Source organism: Cuculus canorus, chromosome 24 (assembly GCF_017976375.1).
Source record: "Cuculus canorus isolate bCucCan1 chromosome 24, bCucCan1.pri, whole genome shotgun sequence".
Classification (NCBI taxonomy): domain Eukaryota; kingdom Metazoa; phylum Chordata; class Aves; order Cuculiformes; family Cuculidae; genus Cuculus; species Cuculus canorus.
In genome coordinates, this window is record NC_071424.1 from 3,716,414 (window position 1) to 3,740,079 (window position 23,666).

Consider the following 23,666-nt stretch of genomic DNA (forward strand, 5'->3'; position numbering starts at 1 on the left):
GAGGGCAGGCAGCCCAGATCCCAAACCAGCCGGTGTCGCTGTGACCAACTGACCCATTTGGCCTCGTTTTTTAAGTACTTTTCACTCCTTGTTCCACTTCAGCCCAGGCAGCAGCCTCCTTGGGATGGCCAAGCCTGACGGACAGTGAGACTCCAGCGCGGGGGCTGTTGGTCCCTCACCTGCATGACACGGCACGGTTGGTGGTCCCAGCACCAGAAGAGCACCCAGGTCACCTAAATTCAGAGAGCTGCCAGCTCCCACAGCCTCACGCCACCTCTGGGCAGCCAGCAGCCACCCCAACTCCGCATCAGTTATTGTCTCCTTTAGGGAAGTCGTGTCCCTGCAGCAGGTGAAGCAGCACGTGGGTCCCGCTGCAGGGCAGAGCCCCAGGAGGAGCAGGGGACAGGGGGGCAGTGGGGTCAGGTTTTGTCCCATGGCTGCAGGACCCAGGGAAGAGACACCAAGATCTCAACCTGTTGCCTCGAGCAAGGAACAAGGAGTCCTCTCGCTTTTTCTCTTCCAGGATAAGAAGCGAAGAAGGAGCATCCTTAGCTGTCACTGAGCTGTTCCACGTCCCCAAGGCCAAAGGAACCCTGCAGTCTCTGTCCCTACAGCTGGGAGCGGGATGGGGTGCACGAACAGGGTCAGGGGACACAGCGTGGCTGGGAGCAGCTGTCCCCTGGGAGCGTCCTGGGAGCACCGGATGCAGCAGCCATCGGCCAGAAATGAAGAAAGACCTTTATTTACACTAACAAACCAAAGGAACAAAATATAAAATACTGTGACGCTTCCCTCCCCTCTCCCAGCCCTTCAATGGGGCTTTTTCCACCCTCACAAGCCACAAGCCCCATCCCAGGCGTGCTGCGATGGGGACAACCAACTGCGATGGGGGTCATTTGTCATCAAGCAAGCCACCCTGTCCTGAGATGCATGGTGGTTGGTAACAGCTTGACATGGTTCCAGGCTCTCCCCAGCCCTGGTTGTCCCGGCTTCCAGCTGCAACCCCGCTGCAGGGAATGGTGAAAGAGAATCTTCTTCTTGGCTGGTGAAATAGGGATGGGAGCAGGCTGTGTGTATTGCACTTGGCTGCCGATCTCAGCACCGAGGAAGGGAAGGGGACTGGCAGGATGTGTCCCACAGAAGGGACTTTTCAGCATCAGGAAGGCTTCAGCATCTTCTGGTGCCTGGTGGGCTCCCAGTGGCGAGTGAGGCTCTGTACTGTGCCCAGCCTTGGAGTCCTCGGGACGGGAGGATGCTCTGTGCCATCACTGTTCGGGATGGGAGGACGCTCTGTGCCATCACAGTTCAAACCAGAGCAATGCACCCAGAGCCTCGCGGCTGTCTCTAACACCGCGATCCTGGGGTGGCACCTGCAGGGTCTGTGGTGTGGGTGCTCCTGCTCTCGGCTCAGGTGGCAGGAGGCTCCGACTATGCTCAGCAAACTGGCCCGGTGCGGGGAAGAGGTAGAGCGTGATGGGATGTCAGCTGTACCGGGAGCCCCTATGGATTCACCCTTCCCCAGGCAGGATCTGAGCCTGGCTCGACGGCTCCAAGGATGAGGCTTGCAATAGGGGACTATTGCTTTCCTCCTTGCTCCATCTTTTGGCATTTCATACCTGGGTTTCCCCCCTCGCTGGCTTAGGGACCCTCGGCTGCTGTAAAAGGGGCTGGGAGGGACCCACTCCCAGTCCTTCCTCTCCACCCGAGTGCAGCCCCTCAGGAGGAGAAGCAGAGCCCGCAGCACTCCATGCAGATCTCCAGGCAGTCGGCCGACTCGCAGCAGGCGTCGATGATGCCGCAGTCCATATCGCAGGGCAGGTCGCAGTCCGCGCACTCGCCTGAGTTGCAGCAGCAGCAGCAGATGCAGGAGTCCTCGGAGGTGCAGGAGCCGCAGGTGGCACAGTCCAGCACGATGTTGCAGAGGGTCAGGAACTCGCAGAAGAGGCAGGAGAGAATGCAGTGGACGCAGCAGTCTGTGGAGGAACAACCAGAGAGTGGGAAAGGGGATGGATGCTCAGCCCCACAAGGATGGAAATTCTCACTCAGGAATTAATGGAAGGGGTGGAAAGAGGGGCTGGGAGCCAGGCACTGCTCTGGAGGCCTCCCTCAACACCCACGGACATCCCCAGCTGCCTGGGACATGCCTAGGTCCCAGGAGAGACCAATTCTGGAGGACGTGAGATGATCCCACTCAGCACCCACCCCGCGTGGCCGGGAGGAGAGCTCGGCTGGTGCCCAGGTCTGGGGCTCCCAGATGCTCCATGAAAGACCCCAAAGGATGCAGAGCCAGAGGAGAATGGCTGGAAAGGGACGTCCCTGGGAAGAGCCAGTACCTTCTTGTGCCTCAATAGGGATGTGGGAAGAGGCCGACTTGGAGCTGCCCTTGCTCTTCTTGCTGCTCTGGCTGTTGATTGAGTGATGTGACTGCAGCTTTCGGTGGGGCTTCTGCGTGCTGGGGAGGGGGCGGAAGACCCCGTTCCCTGCCTCCCCGTTGGCACCACCTGAATTGGGTCCTCGTCCGGCGCCGTTCTGCAGCAGATGGGTGCAGGAGCTGAGGGGCTGTGGGGAAGCTTGCACCTGGGGCTGGCCTGGGGGTGGAGAGCAGGGTGTTAACCTCACAAACCCTCCCTGCCATCCTCTGCCGGGGCAGAGACCCATGTCCAGTCCTTTGCCACCACATAGGAACCTGGTCCGCAGCTGGAAATGGGATGGCCTTGTGGCTGCGAAGAAGTGGCTAAAGGCTTGTGGTGACAGGACGAGGGGGAATGGGTATAAACTGGAGAGGGGCAGATTTAGACTGGACATTAAGAAGAATTTCTTCACCATGAGAGTGGTGAGACACTGGCCCAGGTTGCCCAGGGAAGCTGTGGCTGCCCCATCCCTGGAAGGGTTCAAGGCCAGGTTGGATGGGCTTTGGGCAGCCTGAGCCAGTGGGAGGTGTCCCTGCCCATGGCAGGGGTTGGAACTGGATGATCTTTAAGGTCCCTTCCAACCTAAACTATTCTAAGTGATGCTAAGAGATGCACGGTCCAAGAGAATGGAGATAGAAAAGGAGATGCAGCAGAAGATACGGTTGGAGAGAAGGAGGCAAGGGCTCCATAGAGAGGAAGGGCTGGAAAAAGAATGAGAAATAAAGACTTGTCATGAAGGATGTGCTGCATCTGCCAAAACTTGGCAGAGGACCTGGAGGATGAGTTCTCCCAGGATCCCCAATAGTGTCGGCACAGGCAGGGGGGGAGGAAGCTACCAATGCCGACCAGAGTGGGTGCAGAGACACTGGGAGGCATGCTTGCCTCTTGACGAGCGCGGAACAGAAGAGCCTGTGGCTGCTTCCAGTTAAGAGCCACCTTTTCCCTGAGCCACCATCCCATGAGCCCAAGGCAGGCGCTGCTGGATGGAGCTCCAGGCCATCCCCATCGCTCTCCATAAAGCCAGAGAGGATGAAGTGCCACCAGAGAGCCAGACTGCTCATCTCCCCAGGACCGCATGAATCGGCTGCTTAATTAAAGGGCTCCCCAGCCTCTGGCTGAACTTTTCTGCAGGAGGAGGAAAATAAATATCTGCTCTGTCTGCGCCTCCCTTCAGCCCTCGCACGCCGCAGCCGGGAGAGAGGCTGGCGGCCCCGCGTCCCACCGGGATGCTACTGGAGCCAGCGGAACGGCTCAGCCCTTCTCTCCTGCCCAGCACCGCATCCCCCACATCGCTGTCTTTCTGCGGTGGAGAGAGGATTGGGAACCAAGCGCAAGGGAGGGGGTTTGAGCATCCATCCCCCACCCCCAGCGACACCAATTGAAGCCATAAATAAAATCCTGCCTGATAGCGCTTTGGCCAAACTTTGATTTTTGTCTCCCGTGGCAGTAAACAAGGGATGATTCAGGCAAGAGGCTCGAGGGCAAAGGAACCTCCACCGCTGGGAAACGGGAGCTGCTTTCTGTGCAGGGAAGCTGTGGGTCACTGGGGGACCCATGGGGTGGAGGGAGCAGTGAGGGTCCCTAAGCAAGCACCTGCCCTCACCAGCAAAGCTAAAACAGATGGAGGCTGGAAAAACACAAGCACGCAGAGCCAGCGCCCAGTTCAGTCCGGACACAGACCCTGGAGGAAGTTTAACTGGGTCCTTGGGAGAATCGCTGCGTCTGCGCTGGGGAGGGAAAGGAAAATAATTGGAGCTGAGTGGGAAGAGCGGGCTGGAAGCAGGAAAGCTGGGAGAAGGGCAGAAATGGAAAGCAGGTCTTGGACTAAATGCGATGTGTTCTCCCCCTAAAGAAACTCCTGTGAGGGGTTGGCTTAGAATCATAGAATAATAGAATGGTTTGGGTTGGAAGGGAACTCAAAGCCCATCCAGTTCCACCCCCTGCCATGGGCAGGGACACCTCCCACTGGATCAGGGGCTCCAAACCCCATCCAACCTGGCCTGGAACCCCTCCAGGGATGGGGCAGCCACCACTGCTCTGGGCAACCTGAGCCAGGGCCTCCCCACCCTCACAGCAAAACATTTCTTCCTAAAATCTCATCTCAATCTCCTCTTTCTCAGCTCAAAACCAGCCCCCTCATCCTGCCCCTGCACTCCCCGATCAAGAGCCCCTTCCCAGCTTTCCTGGAGCCCTTTTCAATAGTGGAAGCTGCTGTAAGATCTCCTTGGAGACGTACAGCTTTTCCTGCACCCTTTTCCAGTGCTCCTGACCACCCGTGTCCAAGTGTGTCCATCCAGCTGGCTTCAAGTGGCACCGAGACAGAGAGTAATCGCGGTGCCGGGGCTGCCTGGAGCCACAGCGAGCAGGGGCTGAGCCCGCAGGGACCTGCAGAGCATCCCAGCCTGGCAGCGCGGAGCACTGGGTTTCTCCAGGGGGTTGCAGCACACTCGCTTTGGCTTTCTCCATATTGCTGCATTCCTTGGATAACTGTTTGTAAATCAAAATCACGCTCCAGCTGCGGCTACAAGGCAGCCAGCAATCTCCCCCTCTAAGTTAGGAAAAATAGCTTCCATTTTTTTAGGAGAGCCTTCAACTCACAGGAGCCCAAAGCTCTTCTAAAAGAGACGCCTTCAACCTGGAGCTGAGGGGAGCAACGCAGAAAAATCCCGGATGTGGGAATTAAGGCAGGAGGAGCGGGACCAGCCCAGCTGATGGCCCCCACTACACGTGCCAACCAGCACCAGGGTGCGAAATCAGTGCTTTGGGGTAAAGCACCAGCTTTCAGCTCCTGTATTTCCCACTCGAGATAATGCTTTCTCCAGCTGTGGTGGCCTCCATACAGCCGTGGGGCTGTCTTAGCTCAGGTTCCCCCATGGCAGCATCACCAGAGCTCAGAGAACAGATGCCCAGAGCGCTGCGATGCTCGTTGCCGTGACACAGGAGAGAAAGCCTTAGCACCGTCTACAACTACCTGAAGGATGGTTGTAGTGAGGCAGGTGTTAAAATCTCCTCTTCTCCCAAGTAACATTGATAGGATGAGAGGAAATGGCCTCAAGTTGCGCCGAGGGAGGTTTAGATCAGCTATTAGGAACAATTTCTTCCCCAAAAGGCACTGCCCAGGGCAGTGTCTGAGTCCCCATCCCTGGAGGTGTTTAAAAGGTGGGTAGATGAGGCGCTCAGGGATATGGTTTAGTAGTAGACAGGTATGGTTGGACTTGATGATCTCATAGGTCTTTTCCAACCAACCGATTCTATGATTTTATGACTTCTCCAGCCATCAGCTCTGCCAAAGTTATCTTCCCGAGCTGCTGAACTTGGCTGAACCGGCAAGCCGGGGCTGCCTGAGCAGAGTCTGCTGCTCGGCTGAAACGCATCACCCAGAGCCCCAAAGCCCACAACCCCCACTTTGGTTGCTTCCAAACTGCTAGAAGCTGATTTATTTAAGAACCGTGGCAGGCGTCAGCCAGCAACACTGAGCCTCGGGGGAGCTGATCCTGGCAACGCTGGCCAAGGATACGACCCTGCACCCCACAGCCCCTTCCTGCCCGGTCCCTCCTGACCTTGCACGTGCTGGGCTGGCATGAAAATTCCAGCACCAAAGGGCCATTACCCTCCTCTGCCTTCCAATGGGAAACCCTAACTGTGCTCCCCATGTCCTGCTGAGTTGGAATTTGCCCCCCACAAGTGATGGTGACGCCCTTCAGCAGTGGGGAGGGGGCTGCAAAGCAAGGGATGCTGGAGGTGATGCTCCACAGTGAGCTGAACCTCCTTTCCTAAAGGAGGATAGAGGAAAGAAGGGGGGGTTGGTTCTCTGCACCCAGCACCCAGGCAAGCCTGGATGCAAGCGGCTGTGCTCCCCCCAGCTCCGGGGCCCATGGGATGGCTGCTGGGGAGGGGGGCTACCGCGCCATGCAGGGTGCAGCAGGCTGCAGAGTGACTCAGAGGTGCAGAATGTCTGTGGGCAGCCAGCCCAGCTCCCAGATGCTTTGCAAGGGCTCGAGCTCTGCTGGAGGAAACGTGCGCTCTCCTCGCTCCACGTACGCTGTCAGGAGCGCCTGGATTTTGCTGTCCCTCCTGCTTCTTCCCACCCCGCCTGCTTGCTTTTCAAAGTTTGCAACCTCTCCCTGCTGGGAAGCATCCATCCACTTTACACCCCTTGGAAGGGAAAACTGCACGCTCACATTTAACAGAAGGGGAACGGCCGCGCGCGTAAGGGACAGCCGAGGAGCAAAACCCGCAGCTTCAGGCTGGGGGCCAGGGAAAGGATGGATGCTGTGACTCCAGGAGAGCCAAGCCCCCCGGTCTCCCACGTCTGCCAGTTCTGCTCTCCCACCTCCACATCGGAGCAAGGATTCCTCAGCTCCTACCTCTGCTCCTACCCCACCCCAATATTTCTCCTGGTGGGGGGACTGGCAGGTCCGCAGCAGCAGAACTGGGGAGGTGCTGCTCAGCTCCACCACTGCCGCCAGCAAGAGCAGATCCAGCCTGACCCCATCCCGCCCCCCCTGCTCGCTCAGGCTTTGCACCAGTCTCACCTTCGCCCTGGATACGCCAAGGCAAGAGCTGCCCCAGTGGGAGGCATCTCCCTTTGCTCCAGCAAACAGCTGTTGCACATCCCGACTGCGACTGCGACTGCAGAGCTGTTCTGCCAGCAGCCATCCCCTCTCCCTCTGCAGCTTTGGAGGATATTCCATCCCAGCAGCCAACTCTTCCCCCCTCTTCCCATTACAGCATCCTAGCGGGACCCCCAACATGACCAAGAGCTCCTCCATCCACCTGCCCTCCTCCCCCTCTGCCTCCCAAGGCTGAAGGAAGGCAGCGAGAGGCGTCACAGCGCTGCAGGATGCCGCCCTTCGCTTTCCCAGTGCCCGGTGACTCAGTTAAAGCCTTTTACTTTGATGTGGGGAAGAGCAGAGCAAGGAGGAGACGGCTTCCCACCTTTTTAATGAGCCCTGTTACTGATTAGATAGCAGCGCCCCAAAGCACGGGCACCTGGCGGTGTCCGGAGCTGCACGTGATGCCGCAGAGGGAAACACTCACATGTCACAGCTTCGGTGAGCTCCGAACGGGGACCTTTCGTCAGGACTTTTTGGGATTCATCATCTTCCAGGGGTTTCTCCTTCTTTGGTGCCGTGGGGCCGGCAGTGGGGCGGCTGGGTGGCCGGGACTCTGCCGACGGTGCCGCTACTGCCTGCCTTGGCGAAGCATGTGAGGTCTCTCCCACCTCTGCAAGAGAAAACGGCATTGGAACTGAGCAACCTGCGCTGCCCCAAGCTGTGAGCAGAGCCCCCCCGGGTACCCAAACCCCCAGCAACCCACAGCACATCCCCAGCGGCTGCAAACGGCACCCGTTGGCGCTTTGGGGCTTGGATTTTAGGGATCAAGCAAACCCAGGCACCTCTGTTGCTTTTGCAGCCCAGAGGACGCGGTAGGGGGAAGAGTCGGAGCACTGTGAGGGATCCTGGATGCTGGGGATGGGTATGGGGTGGTTTCTCTTGGATTGGAAGAGACCTTAAAGCCCATCCAGTTCCACCCCTTGCCATGGGCAGGGACACCTCCCACTGGATCAGGGGCTCCAAGCCCCATCCAACCTGGCCTGGAACCCCTCCAGGGATGGGGCAGCCACCACTGCTCTGGGCAACCTGTTCCAGGGCCTCCCCACCTTCACAGCAAAACATTTCTTCCTAAAATCTCATCTCAATCTCCCCTCTTTCAGCTGAAAACCATTTCCCCTCATCCCATCGTTGCACTCTCCAAAAAACCTTCCCAAGGTCCCACATTCCTTCTCTGAAAAGCCAGGGGATCTTATTACACTCAGTGGTTCAAGCTGGATTTTTCATCCCCTCTTCCCATGAAAGGGCCACTGTCTTCTCCTCAGGAGCCAGCTGCCACCTCCCCTTGCACCCCTGTTTACTCTGGGAACCCCTCGTTGGGGCAAGCAAATAAGAGCTACGTTATTCCCCATGGGATAAACCCCAAAGCCACACATCCCAGGGAGGAGAAGGCAAAACCCACCTCCTGCAGATGCAGCACGGCACACTACGGGCTGGCTGCCCCTCTGCTCTGGGGTGTCTTGGGGGGCTCTGGGGTGTCCAGGGGTGCAGTGGGGTGTCCAGTAGGGCTGCATGGTGTGATATTAAGCTCCTCCGCCCGCGGCAAGCCCCCCTCCTCGCTGCTCCATCCCTCTCCCCATAACCTGGAATAGCAACCGCTTGCACAACAGGGGCTGGACCGCACTTTATATAAAACTAAATTATAGCTTGGGCAAAGGGAGGGAGACCAAAGACCCATAATTTCCTTGGCTATAACAAGAGGTCCTACACGCAGGTTGGCAAGGGCGGGTAGGGGGGGGGAGCGAGACTTCGGACACTTCATTATACTCAATATAACAAGAGGTCCTACAAGCAGGAGCCGGGGAGGAAGGCAGGCAGACTTCACACGTATAATTATAGGGACTATAACAAGAGGCCCTACAAGGGAGGCGGAGGGCCCTATCTGCACCCTGGGGTTGGCAGGAGCCTGGACACCCTGCAGAGGGGCTCCAACAAGCCTGGAGCGATGCCTGCTCAGCTCCCGGCTCTGCTACATCCCACACGTTCATCCATCTGCCTCAGTTTCCCTCCAGGACGACTCTCCCCAAGATGCTGATCCAGCCTCGAGCACTGGAGCTCCTGCCATGGTGGGGTTTCTTGGAAGGAAAACATATCCTGATACAAAGCCCTGCCCCTGGCTCTCTGCTCTCATGGAATTGTTTGGTTGGGAAAGAATCATAGAATAGTTTGAGTTGGAAGGGACCTTGAAGATCATCTAATTCCACTTCCCATGGAATCAGGGGCTCCAAGCCCCATCCAACCTGGACTTGAACACCTCCAGGGATGGGGCAGCCGCCTGGGCAACCTGGGCCAGGGCCTCCCCACCTTTAACGTGAAGAAAAGACCTTTGAGATGATCAAGTTCAACCGTACCCATCCACTACTAAACCACCTCTCTCTCCTACGGGATGCTCCCGCAGGCAGGGTGATTTGGGGGCTCAACCAAGGGAAATTCCGCACTTGCAGCTGAATGTTGCACAAAAGCGTTGGCTCCAAATCCCAAGCGGAGTGGAAGTATCAGAACCCCAGCAAGGAGGAAACCCATTCCCACGGCCCTCTGAAAGCCCAGGGCAAAACGGAGAGGAGAAGAGAGCAGGGTGTCATCTACTTTGAGGTGTTTGCGCATAGGTGTGGTGGATAGGTGAATAATAACCACATGCTGCTGCATCCACATCTTCCGTCGTGTCCCAACCTGGACCGCCCTGAGTCAGACCCGCAGCGTTTAGTCAGTGCCTGATCTAAAGCCTGTAAAAGCCAGACATGAGATCCCCCATCGCTGGGGAGCTCTGGATGAAGCTCTTAGTCAGAGGTGCTGGTGCAGAGCAAGTCTAGCTCCTGTACGGCCCCCAGGAAGAGGGCTGAGCTGCCAAGCACCGGCATTGCCAGGGAGATGCTCTGCTTTCTGCCATGAGATTCCCAAGTGCATTCAGGGCTTAAAAGTAACAGCCAAGACGTTGGAGTTGCCCGGAGCAGCCCCATCATCACCAGATCCCGCTCTTGCCTTTTCGGTCAGCACTTACCTCTGCAGCAAGTGACTTACACCGGGAAAAAGAGCTGGAAAAGCAAGTGCTGCAGCAGGACAGAGGCTGGCTGGTGACCAGGAGAGCTCCAGTTGACCCTCGCCTCTGCTACAGCTGCCCTGTGCTGCCTCTGTCACATCTGCCCATTCATAGAATCATAGAATAGAATCGCAGAATAGTTTGGGTTGGAAGAGACTTTAAAGATCATCCAGTTCCAACCCCTCTGCCATGGACAGGGACACCTCCCACTGGATCAGAAGAGCCCATCCAACCTGGCCTTGAACACCTCCAGGGATGGGGCAGCCACAACTTCCCTGGACCACCTGTTCCAGGGCCTCACCACTCTCATGGTGAAGAAATTCTTCCTTATATCAAGCCTAAATCTGCCCCTCTCCAGTTTATACCCATTCCCCCTCATCCTATCCCCACAAGCCCTTATGAACAGCCCCTCTCCAGCTTTCTTGTAGCCCCTTTAGGTACTGAAGGTCGCTCTAAGGTCTCCTCAGAGCCTTCTCTTCTCCAGGCTGAACAACCCCAACTCTCTCAGCCTCTCCTCCTATGAGAGGTGCTCCAGCCCTCGGATCATCTCTGTAGCCTCCTTTGGACCCATTCCAACAGCTCCATCTCCTTCTTATGTTGACAATTCCAGAACTGGACACAACACTCCAGGTGAGGTCTCCCAAGAGAGGAACAGAGGGGCAGAATCCCCTCCCTCCCTGCTGGCCACGCTGCTTTCGATGCAGCCCAGGACACGGTTGGTTTCTGGGCTGCGAACGCACACTGCCGCTCATGTCAAGCTTCTCATCAAGCAGCACCCGCAGGTCCTTCTCTGCAGAAGGGGCTGAGGACAAGGATCGCCTGTTTAAACCCTGTGAGAAAGCAGTGGCATTGGGCTGTAGGGATGGTGAGCATCCTGGTCCACCACCTACTAAGACAAGGTTCGTTTTTGCCGTGTCCACTTCCCTCATATAATTATCCTGCTCAACAAGAGGTCTCACACACAACCACAGCGATGCAGGGAGGAAGATGGCAATTCAATTAACTCCCACTGGAACAAGCTGGCCAGGAGAGAGACAAAAATAGACAGGAGAGAAATTTGAGCGAGCTGGTCCTTCCCTGTCTTATACAGCCTCGCTTCCCTGATGTTGCACATCCATGGGGAGCATACAGACCTCCGAGTGCACAGCATCCCCAGGAGGGAGATGGAGAAGAGCTGTGTGTGGTCACAGCCTGGATGGAGAAGACTGGACACGAGTGGGCTCAGCACAAACCCTGCGGGCTCGTGCCCCACAGCTCCCTGCCGGCACTGCTGCTTTGCTGGATCCAGGAGCTTCCCAGGCACCTTCCAACCCAAAGGGAAATGCACACAGAAATGTTCATGCATTGGGCATGCACGAGCACAGCAGCTCTTAAACAAGCCTGGCAAAAGGCTCCCAAGGAAGAGGCGTCACCCCTGGTGGTGCAGGGAGAGACAGACAGACAGACAGACCCCAGCTCTGGCACAGCCTCTGTGCCACAGGCTTTTCCCACAGCTGCAAAGCTCCCCCTCCTCCTTTGAATAATCCCTACTCCCACTGCCAAGGCACCTCTTCCAGACCAGGGTGTGCAGCTCTGTAGGCTCCCGTGCAGATAATCCCCCGCGCCCCATGCCTGCATGCACTCATCACTGACCCAAACACTCCTTTTGAGGTACAAAGCCCCCAAAAGAGGGGGTTCCTGCTCCCCAAACCACATAAGCAGAGCAGGGAAAGAAGCATGGGGAGAAGCAGCTCCACCCTCCCATCACTGGGGTCTGGCAAGGGGTCTCCTGTCCCCACCGCCACCAGCGGAGGCACCTTCCCTGCCCTGCTATCATCCTGCTGCCACCAGAACGAGACCTGGCTTGACCTAAACCTGCAAGGTTTAAAAGCAACCACAAGCCCAGGCAAAACAGAGATGAAGCCCTTAGGATGGGACATCTATCCCCTTCCTTGCCTGCACCCCTACAGCGGCTGCACCCCCAACCCCTTCCCAGCCGGGGCCAACAGTCATTGTGCAGCAGAGAAATAGCCTGAGATGGGACGAATCCAGGTCTCTGCTCCCTGATTCCGCACCACCCTTCGTAAAGCACAAGGGAGGGATGAAACTAATGTGGCACAGGGAGAGCGACTCCCATGTCATATTTATGAGAACAGAGATAATAAGGCATTTAAAAATAATAAGCCGGGCTTCAATAAATCACAGCACTGCCGTAAGGTACAAAAGATTAGGAAAGGCGATAGACGTGGAGCTACTTTCTTTGCCTGCTGGTTCTCAAGGCTGAAAGATGAACACAGGTCACGTTTTCTGAGTATTCTCTCCATTTACAACGTCCAAATCCACCCATGGTTAAAACCCGAAGAGACCAGTGAGCTCCAAAGTCCACCAAGCATCGAAAAGAGTGGAGAAAGAAAGGAGGGAGGAAAAAGAAGATGTAAAGAGGGATGTAAAGAAGCTGTAAGGTTTTATTGGATTTAACAGAGTCTCTTGTAACACTCCTGGCAAAGTCAAAGGTACAAAAGGACCCTGCAGGAGCACCGGCCACGGGAAGGATGTGCTTTTTAGGGCCAGAGTCTGCAGGAGCTTCTGGGGCAATCATCAGACATCCTGATTAAGTGAAAAAGTATTTATGCTTTGGGTGGGAGGCACGCCGCGCTTCATTCCTGATGAGCTTGCAGGACTGAACTTACCCAGCCCCAAAAAGCTGGACAAACAAAAGGAAACAGCAGCGCGTCAGCAGCTGATGGGAGCGCTCGGCCGCACCGAGCCGGGATGGGGCAGAGCTGCTCTGGCAGCACAAACAAGAGCCGTGTCACAGGCTGCACGGCCACAGCATCTCAGGGCTCACAGGGACCTGTGGGTTTCCTTCTCTGCAGCTGCTTGTGGCGCCCAGACCCTCCACTGGGAAGGTCCTGAGGGTGTGGGAAGATGTAAAGCTGGAGCCGCACTTTTGGGTCAAAGAATTATAGGACAGTTGAGTTGGAAGGGATCTCAAAGCCCATCCAGTTTCACTCCCCTGCCATGGGCAGGGACACCTCCCACTGGATCAGGGGCTCCAAGCCCCATCCAGCCTGGCCTGGAACCCCTCCAGGGATGGGGCAGCCACCACTGCTCTGGACAACCTGGGCCAGGACCTCCGTACCTCACAGGAAAACATTTCTTCCTAAAATCTCATCTAAACCTCCCCTCTTTCAGCTGAAACCTGTTATCCCTCATCCTATCCCTGAAGCCGCTGGGTCAAACCCACCCAGGTTATCCCACGGCTCCTGCTCGGCTCTCCCAGCCAGCTGGGACCTCCGATTTATCTGTCCCTCCTCTATCCAAGTGCCTTTGGCTAAAGAAGAAATCTGGTGGTAGGAGATGGATGGGCATCTCCGGTACGGCACGTGCCCATCACCACTGTCCTTCACGTGTCTGCACACCAGCAATGGGCAGCACAGGAGAGAAAACTGCCTCCAACACACCGAAGCTAAAGACAGGCTTGGACTAATGAGCTCAGAAGCAAATCCCATCTTTTTGCAGCCAGCGTGTTTGGATGAGGTGGCGTCAACCCATTGCAAAAGGATGGGGGAAGAGGTCTGTCTCAACACATCTGCATCCACGTTTGCACTATTCCGGACCAAATCTAATGCCGTGGGTCACAACTTCTGCCAACGTGGAGATGCTCAGGAGAGCCTCCTGTCCCCCTTTGTCTCTCCTGTTAATCCCTCAGGAATGGTTGGTCAAGGACGAGATAATGTTGGATGGAGACACAAACAGAGACAGTCTAGCGAGGCGTTTGCCATTAACAACACGCTACCTTGCAGCAATATTTGGTTTGGGAGCTTTCTAATCTGTTTTGCGCAGATAAAAGACGCGTGTAATCTCTCCTGGTTTTCCCTTCCACGCTGCCTGGTCCAATCAGGTGCCTGTCTGACCCAGTCAAAGGATATTTTAAAGCTTGATTAAGTGGTTTCAAGTGCAGAGGAAACGGCACTGAAGCAAATCCTTCCAATCCCAAGAGCCAGGTTGGAGGAGAGGAAAGCAAAATTCTGGTTTGAAAGTTTGCTCAACTGGGAAAAATCCAAAGGGCTTATTTACATTCAGTCTGAAATTAATGCACTGAAGTCTTTTCAGATTCAATGATATTCAGAGAAAGGAAAAGGAGGGTGGGAGGGGAAGGAGGAGAAATGCCCACAGCTCCCAAAGCAAGCACAGCTTTGCTTCTCTCCTGGCAAACATCTGCCTCGGTGTCTCTCTGCTCACCTGGACAATGCTTTGGATAAACAGTTCAGTTCTGGGACAATGAGGAATCTGGTCAAAAAAAAAACCAACCCCAGTGGTTTCTATGAAAAGTTACTTCCTAAATGCAAAAAAAAAAGCAAAACAAAGCAAAAAAAAAACCCACAACCCCCCAAATAGCTCACCAGCCTGGGAGTTGTTGTTATTTGTTATTTATAGTCTTTGGGTGGGTAGGAAGAGAAGAATTTCAGGCTGGCCAGACAGGCCAGGACCAGTGTCTATCCAGCCTGTCCACGTTCAGCATTTGACCTCAGCTCAAAGGTTCTCCAAGCAAAAAGCTCCAGGTTTGACGTACGATCAAGGTGTCCCTACAAATCCCATCACCCAAAAGTCCTCGTTGACCTCAGTGGCTCCTACAGAGGAGGCATAAACCAACCCTCATGGAAGAGCTGCTTCTACCCTAGAGCAAGAACACTGGGGTGGGTGGGATAACCCTCGGGAAGGGTTTCAAGGAAGATAAACACAATCAGTGCAAGAAGCGTCTACCTCTGTCATTGCAGCAATGGTGAGGAACTATTCCTTATGCAGCAAGAACATATTTAACATATATAAAGGCAGCATTTGGGACTGCAGGTGCAAGGGAAGAAGCAATCTCCAAGCCTAAACCGGAGACACGAGACAATGCAACTTGCCCTGGGACTCAAACCAGACCTGGGACTCAAACCAGACCTGGAAGGACCGGGTTTCTTCTCCCAGGCCAGCTCATCTCCCAGCATCAGGTGTGGGCTTTGCCTAAACCGAACATCCCAAATGGAGGAGAAAAATGATGGGGGAAACCAAAGACCCAGATTGGAGTTCTTTCATTGAGTTTGAGGAGCACCACGTTGAGAAGCACCACGTTGAGGAGCACCACGTTGAGGAGCACCACGTTGTCTCAGTGCCGGCTAAACCCCACTGTGGGCCAGAAGGACATAAAAGAAGGATGCACGAGGAGATCCTGCGACATCCCAAGTGTCCTTAAGGACAAGCAATTATCCTTGAAGCCTGGAAAGCAGCTAACGCCTATCAGATCCAAGAAGATTCTGGGAATTACAGAGTAAGGAGACACACCGCTGTGCTGAGAAAATTATGGAGAGCCTAATTAAGGACCATGCCAGAACAGTAATTGCGTAACCTTACGGGGTCAAACCAGCACAGGTTCTGCCAGGGAAAATTTGCATCTTTCTAACCTGCTAAGAGTCCTTAAAAAAAGTTAATTGAAGAGCAGATAAATGTGAGCTGGTGGACATCGTTATTAACAAGGACAATAATTTGCACTTATACAGCACCTTTCATCCTGAGATCTGCCCAGCGTGTGGGCTTAAGCCAGTGCCCATCGCACGTTACCCCATCTCCGTGTGTTTTACATTAGCACAGCTGCTGTGAGACGGAGCCTTCTCACTGCTCAGCCCAGTGGGGAAACTGAGGCACATAAAAGGAGTTTACTCAAAGCAACACCCTACGGCAATAGAGCCCAAGATTTTGCAGTCCTGATGCTCAACTTCTCACTGGCAAACAGAAATTGGATTTATAGAACCATTAAGGTTGGAGAAGCCCTCTAAGCTCATCCAGTCTGACCATCAGCCCAACACCAGCGTGCCTTGCAAACCATGTCGCCAAGTGCTACAGCCACACGGTTTTTTAACCCCTCGAGGGATGGAGACTCCCCCACTGCCCTGGGCAGCCTCTGCCAGGGCTTCCCCACTGTGTCAGTAAAGAAAATACTCCTAATATCCAATCTATACCTCAACCTGGCACATCTTGAGCCCATTTCCTCTTGTCTTATCACTTGTTAACTTGGGAGAAGAGACCAACACCTGCCTGGCTCCAACCTGGCAGCCTCTCCTCATAACCCTCGTTCTCCAGACCCTTTCCCAGCCCCGTTCCCCTTCTCTGGACACACTCCAGCCCCTCAATGTCTTTTTTATAGTGAGGAACCCAAAACTAAACCCAAGATTTGAGTAGTGGCCTCACCAGCACCAAGCACAAAGGTCAATCCCTTCCCTGCTCCTGCTGGCCACCCCATGGCTGATCCAAGCCAGGATGCTGGTGGCCTTCTTAGCCACCTGGGTCACTGCTGGGTCATGTTCAGCTGCTGTGAAGCAACACCTCTGGGGTCTTTTCTGCCAGGCTGCTTTCCAGCACGCTTCTTAGGCTGGGTTTCTTCTAAGTACAGACCCCAAAGCAGCTTTGGAGGAACGAGTGAGGTGAAAAACTCTTCTGTAAAGGTCCGAGCATGGCTTGTGGGGCATCCTCGCAGAAGGAAGGTGGCAAGGCCAGGCAACCATGAAGCCGTTTGGGTGGAGCGAGTAATTGCTCCTGGAGTCAGCGAGCTGACCCGCTTTCCTCACAACGCGACGGCCGCGGGGAACGTGCCGTGCCGGCAGCCGAGCCCTGGCACTGAAAGCAGCCGAACTGGGCGAGCGTTGTCCTGCCCCAGGCATGGCCACACACACCAGGGGAGGGATCATCAAAGCACGGAATGGTTTGAGTTGGAAGCCACCTTAAAGCCCATCCAGTCCCACATCTTGCCATGGGCAGGGACACCTCCCACTGGATCACGGTGATCAAACCCCATCCAACCTGGCCATGAACCCCTCCAGGGATGGGGCAGCCACCACTGCTCTGGGCAACCTGGGCCAGGGTCTCACCATCCTCAGAGCAAAACATTTCTCCCTAAGATCTCATCTCAATCTCCCTTCTTTCAGCTGAAAACCATTCCCCCTTGTCCTATCCCTCCCCTCCCTGGTCAAGAGCCCCTCCCCAGCTTCCCTGGAGTCCCCTTTATGTACTGGAAAGCTCCTCTAAGGTCTCCCCAGAGCCAGTACTGGGAGCCTCCTGGGGTGCTCCACGGGGAGTACCCCAAAAGAGGATAGGACAGGGCGAAAGCACTTCCCAAAGCTACTGCCTGCTCCCTGATCCACCCCACCGCAGCGCTGGGGATGGAAAGACTGTGAGACATCACTGGAGCAAAGAGAGGACCTTCCCCTTCAAGTCAAATACCAAGTTCAACAGGGCTGCCAAAACCCACCTGAAGATCAAACGGAGACAGGCAAAAAGCCTGAAGATTAGGATTTGGGCAAATCATCCCTATTAACGCATCCCTGTTGCTCTCCAGTAGCTCCTTCCAACAGTACAACTCAACCGTCGGCACCCAGGGAGAACATGAGAAGGGGCCACCAGCATCGGAAGGGACCAACACGGCTCCATCCAACCCCAAAGCTCACAGCCCTGGGAGGCTGACGGTGTGCATCCTGCAGGAGGCTGCTCAGGCACGGCCTCAGCAAGGCAAAACTCTGGGAAAAATCCGAACAACTACAGCAAACACCCGGAGGACAGCTTGGGTTTCTGCAACCAATAGATTCGAGCAGGCGCTTTCCAAGGAAATTCAATTAAGAGCTGGAGCGGGACCGGGACGCTGCGGGGGCAAGCGGCACAACCCCAAAGGGCCTGCTTTGTTTTGCTCAAAACCAAAAAAAAACCCTTGAAACAAGCCAGAAGTCTGCCTTTTTGGGGCGGGTTGGAGTTTTGTTGTTGCTCAAAGAAAAGGAAAAAAAAAAAAATCAAGCATTTCCATCAGCAGAGAAGAAAAGAGGGAAAGAAAACCAGAAATGAATCTTTCGGTGTAAAAAATCTTTCTCTGGGATAAAAAAATAAATTTTGTTTGTTTCAAGGTTGGGTTTTTTTTGTCGTCTTTGCGCTTACAGGTTTGTCTGCACATCAATCTGCAATGAGCTGCACTTAAATGGTGCTCAGACAAGCAAAGATTCTTTTATTTTGACCTTGCATGGGTCGCCTTCGCTTCTGCTCTCCATCCTACGGCAGCAGAAAGTCCCAGAACTTGGTACCCGAGCGATGGTGGTGCCAACTCCTGCTCGGTGTCCCCTGCCCGGGGTCCCCGTGGGTGCTCAGCACCCTGAGCGGGGTGGCAGCACCCTCGCGCACGCAGTCGGACTCTGGTATTTGGGGTAAGTGGAGCGAAGGCACTCACAGCTCTGAAGGTTGGGGCTGCAGAACATGAGAGCTTTCCTCGGGGCAAGTTTCTTGGGAAGAGGCAGGAAGAATTAAAGGGAAAAAGGTGCGTGTGGATGTCCCATCACTGTTTGGCTTCAACCAAAGAGGAACAGAGCTGCTGGTGCCTGCGGCTGAGCCGAGACATAGAGGGGGAGAATGGTGGGGATGTGGTGGTGGCCCCACGCAACACAGGTCCTGCTGGGAAGGGAAAGGATGGAGGTGGGAGTGAGCAGAGTCAAACCCGAAGAGAAGCTTTTCCTTCTGGAGATGGATTTGCCTCCAGCACCTTTACATCATTTGCTTCCCCTGTTGTCCCTCCTCTTCCTCCTCGTGAAAGGAACGAAGGAGAAAAATAACCTCATCAAGCAAAGAGCTTTCTGTTTGCTCCTGTTTTCTGCTAATTCCTCCAAAAAATTAATTACACCTCACACACTCTGCACGCGCAGACAATCGCCCGTTCTGCCCAAGGCTCCTCAGCAGACTCCCTGCGGCTATTTCAAGGGTTTGGTTTCCAAGGTGCCCATTCCTGCCGGGCAGGAAGGAGGAGGCTGTGATGGGAATGGGTTCATCTCCAAAGATGCCAAGGAACAAACTCTGGGAAATGGGCTTCATCTCAGGCTGGGAAATAGGACCAAGCATCGCAATGACAACCCAACTCTGCCCATGATGGACCAAACTACTCCAGCACCTCCGTTTCTCTACTCATTATTATGCCAAGAGAACCCGTGGCTGCCCCATCCCTGGAGGTGTTCCACGCCAGGTTGGATGGAGTTTGGAGCCCCTCATCCAGTGGGAGGTGTCCCTGCCCATGGCAGGAGGTGGAACTGGATGGGTTTCAAGGTCCCTTCCAACTCAAACCATTCCATGATTCTATGATTTCACCAGCTTGGCATTACCAAATTATCTGGTCTAATATGCAAAGCATCGGAAAGGGAGTTGAATAAAAATTCCCAGGCTCTGTGGTGCGTGACAAAGCTGCTGGATGCTCCCCAAATGATAATAGCTCTGTACCGAAACGTCACGAGGCTAAACAAGCACAAAAGACAAACCAGACACTGTCCATTCATTGCTCACCAAGAAAGAAAAAAGAAGGAAGCGATGGGAACAAGAATTCAAAGCTCAAGACATGGAACCAAGGATCTGGTCTCCGAGACAAGGCAAGGATATTCTCTCAGCATGGAATTTGGCCGCTGGAAATGGCCAAATTTGGCAGATGGAAATCTGACTTCATCCAAGTAACAAATGATAGGATAAGAGGAAGCGGCCTCAAGTTGCGCCAGGGGAGGTTTAGGTTGGATATTAGGAAAAAAATTCTTTCCTGAAAAAGTGGTGAAGCATTGGGACCGTCTGCCCAGGGCAGTGGTGGAGTCTCCATCTCTGGAGGAGTTAAAAAAGTATGTAGATGCAGAGCTTTGGGCCATGGCTTAGCAGGCACAGTGGTGTTGGGCTGACGGTTGGACTGGATGAGCTCAGAGGTCTTTTCCAACCTCAATGATTCTGTGATTCTATGAAATCGAGGGTCTCCTGGAGAACCCCCTGGAGATGGGTTTGCCTCCAGCATCTTTACATCAGCCGGGGGGCACCTTATACCCTACTAAAGGAGGATCTAGAGGAGATGAATTTGGTCCAGCTCGGCTCGGGTTTGCCCATCCCAAGTCCACACTCTCCCTCCAGGAGGAGACTGGGGAGAGAAGGGTGGTTTATGGGCTGGTTTGGGCTGGAGATCCCTCCCCTCCACCATGGGCACACCACACCAGGCACTCAAGGATGCCCGCAGGCGTCGCGCCCCTCAGGACACAGGTACAAACATAAGACCGAACCATGTTTTACTGCACTGCTCCCGTGCAGCCAGCAGCTGGGAACACGGAAAAGATGCAAGGCCGTTTCTTCCCGACACATTTACAGACGTCTAAACAACTCACACTTGATCCTACAGTCGCCGGCGCACTACGCCGCTCCTAACCCAGGCTAGTTGTGAATTCCTGCGCAAAAGCTTTTTAGCACTAGGTCTGTGCATGAACGGTTCCCGGTTTCAGCTCCCGGAGAGGAAAGGAAATGGAAGGGAATCCAGAGAAAGCAGCTCCACGCAGCCCCTGCAGCTGCCTCGGCCCCGGGACACGGCTCCAGTACAAAGCAGCGAAAGAGTTCAGCTGGGCAGCAGAGCCTGCAGCATCCAGCTGGAAAAGCAGAGGGAAGAGAACAAGAGGATGTATTCTCCGAAACTTGGGTCCAGCTACGCTCCGGGCCAAAGCCAACAAGAGGAGAGATCCAGCTGGGCTAAGCTCGGTTTCTGTGCATCCCGGTGCTCTCACGGCACATCTCCTGCCTGCTCGGAGCTGCCTGCAGAGCTGCTCCCAGGGTGGATTTGGCCCCTTTCATGTCAGGTCTGACCGCACACACGTTGGGCTGTTTCACCTCTCGCCATCAGCTTCCTACTCCGGCAATTCTTCTTTCACATTAGAACTTTTAACGCAGTTTCTGCACGTGAACCTTGGCAGGGTCCAACCGCCACAGGACACTGGCGCAGCTCATCCTGACCCAGCAGGTCCAGAAAGACCTGATTTGCCTGGACAACCAAAGGACTTATGGAAAGAGTGAGGATCCCCAAAAGCTCTTCCAAGCACTTCTCCGTGGCCTGATCCTGCCCTCTTTGCATCCCAACGGAGAACCCTAGGGACAATCTAGAGCTGCCTGGACAACCAAAGGGCTCATGGAAAGAGTGAGGATCCCCAAAAGCTCTTCCAAGCACCTCTCCATGGCTTGATCCTGCCCTCTTTGCATCCCAACTGAGAACCCTAGGGACAACCTAGAGTCGTTTGGACAACCAAAGGGCTCATGGAAAGAGCGAGGATTCCCAGAACCTCTTCCAAGCACCTCTCCATGGCCTGATCCTGCCCTCTTTGCATCCCAACTGAGAACCCTAGGGACAACCTAGAGTCGTTTGGACAACCAAAGGGCTCATGGAAAGAGTGAGGATCCCCAAAAGCTCTTCCAAGCACTTCTCCATGGCCTGATCCTGCCCTCTTTGCATCCCAACCGAGAACCCTAGGGAGTCACTGCAGGGTGGGGAAGGGGCTCTGACACCCCCTTAAACCTATGAGGGGGTGGTTAGTTAACCCCTTCAGCTCCCGCTGGCCCCGTGCCCCGACTGAACCGTGCGCTTGGCTGAGTTACCGAAAGTTCTGCAAAGTTTGTGCTGCAAACTCCCTCCGGGGTTTGCCGACATCTGCGGTGCTCACACGGCGCCAGGGACACGCATGCACACACCAACATGCACAACTGCTCGGGGGGGGACACACACACACATGCTCAGCTGCACATAAGCACGAACACAGCTGGACACCCAAAACACACACTGTCAGGGGGACAAACACACCCTCAGCTGCACACAGTCATGCACACACACCCCAAAACACACAGTATCAGGGGGACAAACACACTCTCAGCTGCACACAACCATGCACACACACTCACCGACCCCAAAACACACACTGTCAGGGGGATAAACGCAGGCTCAGCTCCACACAGCCATGCACACCCCCCCCAAAACACCCCTGAGCTCTGTGTCCCCCCAGCCATGCACACCCCCCCTTATTTAGCTCCAACCTTGCACCCCCTGAGATCTGTGTGTCCCCAGCCATGCACACACACCCCGAATTTAGCTCCAACCTTGCACCCCGAGCTCCGTCCCCTCCAGCCATGCACCCCCCATTTAGCTCCAACCTTGCACCCCCTGAGCTTTGTCTCCTCCAGCCATGCACTCCCCCCATTCAGCTCCAGCCTTGTACCCCTGAGCCCCGTGTCCCCCCAGCCATGCACACACCCCCCAATTTAGCTCCAACCTTGCACCCCGAGCCCCGTGTCCCCCCAACCTTGCACTCCCTGAGCCCCATGTCCCTCAGCCATGCACTCCCCCAAATTTAGCTCCAACCTTGCACCCCCCTGAGCCCCGTGTCCCCCCAACCTTGCACTGCCTGAGCTCTGTCTCCTCCAGCCACGCACCCCCCCATTTAGCTCCAACCTTGCACCCCCTGAGCCCCGTGTCCCCCCAAACCTTGCACACACACTCCCATTTAGCTCCAACTGTGCACCCCCTGAGCTCTGTGTGTCCCCAAACCTTGCACACACCCCCATTTAGCTCCAACCGTGCACCCCCTGAGCTCTGTGTCCCCCCCAGCCATGCACACACCCCCGATTTAGCTCCAACCTTGCCCCCCTGAGCTTTGTGTCCTCCCAAACCTTCCACACCCCCATTTAGCTCCAACCTTGCCCCCCCCCCAGCTGTGTCCTCCCAAACCTTCCACCCCCCCCCATTTAGCTCCAACCTTGCACCCCCTGAGCTCTGTGTCCCCCCAGCCATGCACACCCCCCCATTTAGCTCCAACTGTGCACCCCCTGAGCTCTGTGTCCCGCAAACCTTGCACACACACCCCCGTTTAGCTCCAACTGTGCACTCCCTGAGCTGTGTCCCGCAAACCTTGCACACACACCCCCGTTTAGCTCCAACTGTGCACCCCCTGAGCTCTGTGTCCCCCCAAACCTTGCACACACCCCCATTTAGCTGCAACCGTGCACCCCCTGAGCTCTACGTCTCCTCCAGCCATGCACCCCCCCCATTTAGCTCCAACCTTGCACCCCCTGAGCCCCGTGTCCCCCCAACATTGCACCCCCTGAGCTCTGTGTCCCCCTCCAGCCATGCACCCCCCGCCCCATTTAGCTCCAACCTTCCATCCCCGAGCCCCCTGTCCCCCCCCAAACCTTTGCACCCCCAACTTTCCCCCCCCCCCCCTCGTACCTGGCTGCGGGGCGGGTTCTGCTCGGCGGGGTTCGGGGCGGCTCTGCCGATGGTTCCCCGCTTGGGACATCGGAGAAAAAGGGTGGGGGTGGATTTGGGGTGTTGGGGGACAACGAGAGGGCAAAGAGAAGAGAAGAGAAGAGAGAGGGGGGGTCCGAGCGCGGGGCGAGGGGGCTGAGCGCTCACCTGGGGCTCCGCGCTGGGCTCAGCCCCGCACCGCCCCCGCATCCCCCGAGCTGCGACGAGCACGGGGGGGTGGGATGGGGGGGAAAGGATGGGATAAGGCTTTTTCTTCCTTAATTCCTTTTCTTTTAAAAAAAAAAAATAAATGCGAGCACAAACAAACCACCCGAGATCGACGGAGAGCGAAAGGGGAGGAAAAAAAAAGTTTGTTTTGGGGCTGGAGCAGAAGGGAGGAGAGAGGAAGAAGGGCAGGAAAGGGGTTGCTCGGCTCCCAGGGCGGCCTCGGGGCTGGGATTGCTCCGCTTTGGGAGCCGAAAAGTGGGGAGTAAGGGAGGAGGAGGAGAAATCCCAGGAGAAAAATGGGATTAGGAGCT

The 23,666-nt window shown here is 55.4% G+C and overlaps 1 protein-coding gene across 3 annotated transcripts; it reads right to left on the minus strand.

The window, feature by feature from the left end:
* Positions 1-773: 773 nt before the first annotated feature.
* On the minus strand, positions 774-23,268 carry MDFI (MyoD family inhibitor). 3 transcript variants are annotated; one of them, XM_054088007.1, is made up of 4 exons: positions 8,427-10,161; positions 7,452-7,637; positions 2,334-2,588; positions 774-1,973 (listed from the first exon to the last, which is right to left on the minus strand). In XM_054088007.1, exons 1-4 carry the CDS (start codon positions 8,536-8,538, stop codon positions 1,717-1,719), a joined length of 810 nt encoding a protein of 269 aa, XP_053943982.1. In that variant the 5' UTR covers positions 8,539-10,161; the 3' UTR covers positions 774-1,716. The 3 variants fall into 3 exon arrangements, with proteins under 3 accessions (XP_053943982.1, XP_053943984.1, XP_053943983.1); XM_054088009.1 differs by lacking the exon at positions 8,427-10,161 and adding an exon at positions 23,110-23,268 and having other exon boundaries at positions 775-1,973; XM_054088008.1 differs by lacking the exon at positions 8,427-10,161 and having other exon boundaries at positions 775-1,973; positions 7,452-8,410.
* Positions 23,269-23,666: the final 398 nt, after the last annotated feature.